The sequence below is a fragment of the Cebus imitator genome, unplaced genomic scaffold (assembly GCF_001604975.1).
Source record: "Cebus imitator isolate Cc_AM_T3 unplaced genomic scaffold, Cebus_imitator-1.0 Scaffold475, whole genome shotgun sequence".
NCBI classification, from domain to species: domain Eukaryota; kingdom Metazoa; phylum Chordata; class Mammalia; order Primates; family Cebidae; genus Cebus; species Cebus imitator.
Genome location: NW_016107790.1, coordinates 1834748 through 1841802, shown reverse-complemented (window position 1 = coordinate 1841802; position 7055 = coordinate 1834748). Strand labels below are relative to the sequence as shown.

At 55.5% G+C, this 7055-nt stretch overlaps 1 protein-coding gene and 1 non-coding gene across 4 annotated transcripts in view; one reads left to right on the top strand and one right to left on the bottom strand.

The window, feature by feature from the left end:
- Nucleotides 1-6569, bottom strand: part of OVOL2 (ovo like zinc finger 2) — a 36702-nt gene extending 30133 nt beyond the window's left edge. Inside the window, exons 1-4 of one of the 3 annotated variants that reach the window (XM_037732862.1) lie at nucleotides 5959-6569; nucleotides 5771-5820; nucleotides 4611-4760; nucleotides 3732-3952 (exon numbers count right to left, since the gene is read on the bottom strand). In XM_037732862.1, coding sequence (XP_037588790.1) covers nucleotides 3732-3952; nucleotides 4611-4760; nucleotides 5771-5798 — 399 coding nt within the window. In that variant the 5' untranslated portion in view covers nucleotides 5799-5820; nucleotides 5959-6569. Of the gene's footprint in view, nucleotides 1-3731; nucleotides 3953-4610; nucleotides 4761-5770; nucleotides 5888-5958 lie in introns of all 3 variants that reach the window. The other 2 variants (XM_037732863.1, XM_017512675.2) reach the window with 2 other exon arrangements.
- LOC119468701 lies at nucleotides 850-965 on the top strand. The gene has a single exon (XR_005197452.1). It is a non-coding gene; the product is annotated as a U5 spliceosomal RNA (small nuclear RNA).
- Nucleotides 6570-7055: the final 486 nt, after the last annotated feature.

Sequence of the window (7055 nt, the reverse complement as noted above, 5' to 3'; positions counted from 1 at the left end):
TTTGGTAGGCCTAGGTGGGCAGATCACCCGAGCTCAGGAGTTCAAGACCAGCCTGGCCAACAAGGTGAAATGCTGTCTCTATTAAAAACACAAAAATTACTACATTGAGATACCATCTCACGCCAGTTAGAATGGCGATCATTAAAAAATCTGGAAACGACAGATGCTGGAGAGGATATGGAGAAATAGGAACACTTTTACACTGTTGGTGGTAGTGTAAATTAGTTCAACCATTGTGGAAGACAATGTGGCAATTCCTCAAGGACCTAGAAATAGAAATACCATTTGACCCAGCAATCCCATTACTGGGTATATACCCAAAGGATTATAAATGGTTCTATTATAAGGACATGTGCACACGAATATTCATTGTGGCACTGTTTACAATAGCAAAGACTTGGAACCAACCCAAATACCCATCGGGGATAGACTGGACAGGGAAAATGTGGCACATATATATCACGGAATACTACGCAGCCATAAAAAACAATGAGTTCGTGTCCTTTGTAGGGACATGGATGAAACTGGAAACCATCATTCTCAGCAAACTGACATAAGAACAGAAGATCAAACACCGCATGTTCTCACTCATAGGCGGGTGTTGAACAATGAGAACACAGGGACACATGGAGGGGAGCATCACACACTGAGGTCTGTGGGAGGGACCTAGGGGAGGGAAAGCAGGGGGTGGGGACTTGGGGAGGGATACCATGGGGAGAAATGCCAGATATAAGTGATGGGGAGGAAGGCAGCAACCCACATTGCCATGTATGTACCTATGCAACAATCCTGCATGTTCTTCACATGTACCTCAAAGCCTAAAACGCAATAAAATTTTAAAAAATTGTTATGCTCTGGCTTCTCTTCATAACAAATAAATCTTTCACCTTTTACTAAAGATTTCTGTGGAGAGGAACAATTATGAGTTTATAACCAAATTTTTTATGTCCTGCTTAGGCAGGGCTAATTAAAAAATATATAAAAATTAGCTGGGCATTGTGGTAGGTGTCTGTAATCCCAACTGCTCGGGAGGCTGAGACAGGAGAATGGCTTGAACCCAGGAGACGGAGGTTGCAGTGAGCCGAGATTGTGCCACTGCACTCCAGCCTGGGTGACAGAGCAAGACTCTGTCTCAAAAAAAAAAAAGAGACCCTATTGAGGGTTTCCTTCTTACAAATCATCCAGAGCTTCTCCTCTGCCCAGCAGGAGCACCCACACTTCTTGGCTTGGCCCCTTCACCATCTCACCCTGTTCTGGTTACATTTCCAGTTCTTTACCGCCAACTCTGTCCCTGACCCCAGCAAGCCCCGTTTCCTATCTTCAGCCACCAGAGATTCCTCCTTTCTATGCTCCAGTTGTGGGACTCAGCCCACACCACCCTCAAGCCCACCCGCTCCCTTCTCCACAGCCTTCAAATCCATATCAGGACACCTTCCCTACTCAAATTCATCACGTCTTTGCTTGGAATTCTGTTTTCACATTCACTGTGCTGCAGCAGAGTTAATGTTTGTGTCTCCCTATTAACCCAAATGCTATCTACAGTAATTGGGCACAGATCAGGTTCTACCCTCCACTTATTTATCCTCACAATGCTATGAAGCAGGAATCAATATTATCATCTTACAGATAAGGAATCTGGGGCCCAGAGGGGTGAGCCACTTGCTCAAGGTCTCACAGCTAAGAAGCAAAAAAGCCAGAGCATAAATGCTTAACCGTTACTGCCAGATGATTCTAGAAGGAACACCAGGGTGGAAGCATTTTTACCTCCTGCTGCCTTGCACACCCCAGATGTTAGATGGGTGGGGTTTGCCTCTCTGTGCTAGGCAGTGGCTCAGACCTGCCCTTCTTGTGGTCCTGGGAGCCCACTGACTGAAGAAACTAATTCTTAGAAAAACCCTGAGTTCAGCATGCCTCGGAAAGAACTTTGGAATTATGCAACGTGCTAAGTCACAGGGAATTTGGTCAGTTATCTGAAAACTGCCAATGCCACGGCTGATAATCCTGGAGGCTTGGAGCATATTAACACCAAAATGCCTCCTTTTGGTGGGTAGAGGCGGAAAGAAGGAACCTAAACATCCCCAGTAAATAAAAACTCCCCTGGAAACTATGGAAAGAAGACTCTCTTAACGGTACGGGAGCAAACTGTGCCTCCCCACCCCCTTCCCCCAGCACACAAGCAACTAATCTAGGAAATCAGATTGGTTTACGTTTTCCCTAAATCCGGGATTCCAACGGCCGTGTGTGCCTGAGGCAGAAGAGACTGCCTAAAATGTTGGTTAAGAGACAAGAAAATCTGTCACTTTGTCTCCAGGGGAATCTGGGCAATTGGGGGACAGAGGGGCAAACTAGCTACAGAGACTCCCAAAACAACGTTGCAATTGTCCTTCCAGCCTGGTGATAAATATGCAAGTGGGACACTTTGTAGAATTCCCCGAAGGGCAGAGCTACCAGCCTCAGGCAAATTGTTCCCTCCCACTTAACCCCACCTGGCCCAGAAGAGCCTCAGGCCAGTTGACTTTGAACCTCAGCCTCACACTTACCGCTATGCTGCCGGCCCGCATGGCGTCGGCAGCTTCTTCTTTAAAGAAGTCTTTCCTTTGGATGCCAGGTGAAGCCTCAAGCCTCAATTCATAACCAAATGCGCCTCAGCCCACCCCGGAGTCAAACCCTGGGAATAAGGAATGTGCATAGGGGAGTGGGGGTGGCCTCTCCCAGGAAAATGAGGGCTGCTTTCTCAATCCACAGCAAAGCCGGGGCTCTCCCTCCCCACTGCCCCCAAGCCCCCGATCTGGGTGGCAGGAGGGCACCAGAGCGCTCTGGATTTACCACCTACACCGGGGGCCTAGGGTGTGCACAGCGTCGCACTTCGGCCCACCAGGCCAGGAAGTGGGGTCAAGTGATTATAAACCATCACCCCCCTTGCTGCAGCTGGCTGAGTCAGTGGAATGGGATTCCTAAACTTGGGTATCGAATACCTTTGAGCAGAGCATCATGGAAGTTCAGCCCAGAAAAGCTCAGGTGGGCGTCCAGAATGCTCGAGGGGGCCCCGAAGCGCCACCGTAGATGGCAGCAAACACTCCAATGTACTGTGGTAGGGGCGCTGGGGGAAATCTGCATTTGAACCCTTTTACCCATCAATTTAATTCAAGCTTGGAAAGGTGACAGATCTAAAGTAACGACCACAGGCCTCCCGTCTGACACACTGGGAACCGCTCGTGTTGGGAGAGGCCCACTATGTGCTAAGCTGCCGCCCAAGTCCAAGAACACAAGCATGGGGGGTGTACTCTAGGAGCCGCGGGGCCAGGAACTGCGTCCCGCAGGGTGGAATTTCTGAGAGCGAATGGGCCTCCTTTCCGACCTCGGGAACCCCCGACGGCCTTGGTTATTCCAGAGGCCTAGCGCACAGAATGGGCTGCGGACGGAAAACAGCAATACCTGTGCCTTTTCCGCAGCTCCAGAGGCCGCACTCGGCATCTGGCGGGGCCACCCGGGCGGACAGAACCCACAACGGGATCCCGCCGCCCCTGCGCAGCGGCTACCCCGCTGGCGGGAGGGCGCGCCGAGGCGCCCTGGCCGCGGCCCAGGGGCAGGTGCAGGAGCCGCGCGGCTGGCGCGCTCAGGGCGCGGGTGCCAGGTTGCGCGGGCGGGCACGACAGGGAGGGGCGCAGGCCCCGGGAGCCCGACGCCAGGGCGTGGTGCTTGTGGCGGCGGGGGCAGAGTCAACACAGTACCTTGATTTTTGACCTGGCAACCGGGCGCTGCTTGGCCGCCAGGTGTCCTTCGGGGCCATCGGCGTCGCCTGGCTCGGGGGTTTCGCGCTCGGGGGCGTGCGGGGACGAGCTGCTCTCGGCGCCTCCGGGCTCGCCCGCGCTGCTACTGCCGCTGCCGCTGCTGCTGCCGCCGTCGCTGCGGCAGTCCTCGGGAGGGTCGTGGAGCAGGCTGCCCAGGCCCACTGTGGAGGGAGGGGCCGCGCCCCGACACACACACTCGGCGTCAGCCCGCAAGCCCGCAGCAGTTTGACCTGCGGGCGGTGCCGCCGCCGCCCCGCCCCGGACCTGGGCACCTCGCCAAGTGGGCAACGTCGCGGGGGTGGGCGAGTAAGCCTCGGATCGGCCCCTCGAGCTAGCTTGGGGTGCTCAGGGCCTCTTCCCGGTCCCGGCCCCGGCTCCCACGAGGAACTGGGCGGCCACGGGCGGCGGAGGACCCCGCGCGCCAAGTTTCCTCTCGGGGAGTGGGAGGCGGGTCTGATCTCTTCCCAGCTACCCCCAGAAGGGTTGGTGGGCCTTTGTGCACCCCCATGAGGACATGAGATTGGGGGTTAACCCCTGCTAGCTTTCGTTCCCTTTCCTGGGCCACCTCGGCCCGCGCCGCAGCCAACGGTCCCGCCGCCGGGCAATTAGAGGCTCCCACTAGGGGGAAGGGGGCGCCGAGAGTCCCGGGCATCCCAGTCCCTCACTCCCCGCCCTCCCCCGCCTGGAAGACCCCTGCGTGCCCCCCGGAAGAGGGGGATGAGGTGGGAGCCCGACCCTGACAAAGAGCAGAGAAGACCCGCCACCCCTTCCCCCACCCTGGGAGCCCGGCGCCCAGGCCCGGCCCCCGCGCGCGCTCACCTGGGATGTAGGTGTCTGCCCTTTTCTCATCCGGGAGCTCATCCCAGCTGCGGACCGAGACCCCCAGGCTCCTCCTCTTCACCAGGAAGACTTTGGGCATGGTGGGGTCCCCTCTCCCGGCTGCGGCCCCCTCCTCCCGGCTGCTCCCCGCTAGGGGCGACGGCGGCGTCTCGGTCCCCGGCTCCCGGCGGCCAGAGCCCACCTTCCCGCCTCGCCTGCCCTCTTCCTCCACCCCCCTCCGCGACGCGGCCCAGGCCTCTCCCCCGCACGCCTGGCGACTCCCAGCCTCCGGGCTCGGCGACACCTATGCCTTAAATCGCGGGTGAGACCACGCCGGGGAAAAAGTTTCATAAGGTGAAATAGAAAAGGCACCAGGAAACTTGGGAGTGAGCATGCGCCCTGCAACATAACGGTGTCAACAAGCTCGCTACCTGTCCGACCGGTTCCGGCGGCCGAGGCTGCCTGTTCCAGCCCTTCCTTAGGCATGAATGTTTGCAAAAGAATTTAAAGTCTGTTCTTCCCCCTCCTCTTTTTTAAAAAAAGCAGAACATATTTTAATCCACCCCCTTCCCATTCCCCCATCACCTACACCTCGAGGTGAGCTCTTCGAGATAAACCCCAGGTTTGCCTCCCAGGGCACCCCTCCGGTGAGTTGGGGCCTCCCACAAGTTGCCCCCCTCCCCCGCCCGGTGGATCTGTCTCAGACCAGCCAGAAAATGGCTCAGTTCCTCTGGACCTCGTGGAGCCTTCCCGGGGCTTGGAGAAATCTGGGCGGTCAGAAGGGGAGGCGGCGGGAGGCTTCCAAGGACTCTGATTATTAACAATGGGGGAGGGGGCTTAGGGGCTTAAGCCATCCATCAGCTACAACACCCCCCATAAGCAGTAAAAATAAAATTTTAAATTCGGCATCTTTAGAACACGTTATTTTTCTGACTAATATCATAAAATCTAAGAAAAACGAGGCTTGCCCCGCCAAAGCAGCTTCCATCCCAAGACGTTGCACCCCGAAAGCCCCCTCACCCCAACTAAACACACAATAGAAACAGAAGCCAGGAGCATATTATGCAAATGCAGCTTCGAAACAAGCCCCTAATCCTCTCCCACTCCCACCACTGCCGCCCCTAACCACCCGATCCCCAAATTCTGAGGCTGGGAAATACCTTTCCAGGAAGCCACCATAGTGAACATTGGCTACATCTTTTCGCCGTCCCTACCGGGGGAGGGAGGCAAGCTTTGCATTTATTATTACATCTGTCTGTTCCGATCAACCTTTATGTCTGAAGGGGAGAGGGAGAGAAGGAGGGGGAGTTGGTAAAAGGTGCCAAGTTTCTAAAGCAGTTGTGCTCACATTGGGGGGCGCGCTGCCCTTCCCAAGACCTTGTTCGGGTGCGCCCAGGACAACCGGCACAGCCTCCAGTGTCGCTGCGATCGCCCTGCTCCAGGAGGTCGTCAGACGTGTGCCAGCTGCCGGGTGCTGCGGGGGCACGCCTGGCCAGGGATGCCCTGGAGCCCGCAGCTCACCCAACAGCCAGCCCCACCTGTCTGTAACCTGACCCGCCGCCCACCCAGCCCACAGGGCCCGGGAAACAACACAGCGGTTTTCCCTGTTCCCTTCCTCCCTGAATGGCCCTTGGGGACACAGCCGCCTGGTAACGGATTTCTCGGCGCTACTGGCGGACTTGCGCGGCGCAGAGAGCAGGGGCGCTGCTCTCCCCCGGCTGCGGAGTGGACTGGCGCGCCACGCCTCCAGGCCTGCCCTCAAGAAGTCACCCTCTCTGGACTGAACTCCGATCTCCAGCTTTTCTCTAAGGAAAACCAGCTAAGAACGAAAAAGACTTTGATCCCGATGAGCCAGAGGAGGAGGAGGAGGAAGACATTTCTGTAGCAGTGCAGGAGAACCAGGCTTCTTGTCTATGAGGCTGATGGGGCAGCTTCCGGGAGACTCTGCAGATTTATTTTTATCCGCCAACAAACTGGATTTGCTAGAAAGAAGGAGCTTGGGTGAATGGAAGAGTAAAAATAAAGTACAACTATGAAGTTACAGAATTATTCCCAGTCTTTAAAAATCTTCAAAACTTCACTTCGTTAAGAGCTCCCTGTTTTACAGAAGAGGCTAACTCCATTCATAAAGATTTTTTTTCTTTCACTGGATTTCAAACCAGTGAGTGCTCGACTACTTTGCCTATTTCTACTATTTAAAAAGATTAAGGACAAGCGCGGTAACTTATGCCTGTAATCACAGCACTTTGGGAGGCCGAGGTGGACAGATCACCTGAGGCCAGGAGTTCGAGACCAGCCTGATCAACATGGAGAAACCCCGTCTCTACTAAACATACAAAAATTAGCAGGGTGTGGTGGCACATGCCTGTAATCCCAGGAGGCTGAGGCAGGAGAATCGCTTGAACCTGGGAGGTGGAGGTTGCAGTGAGCCAAGATGGCTCCCTT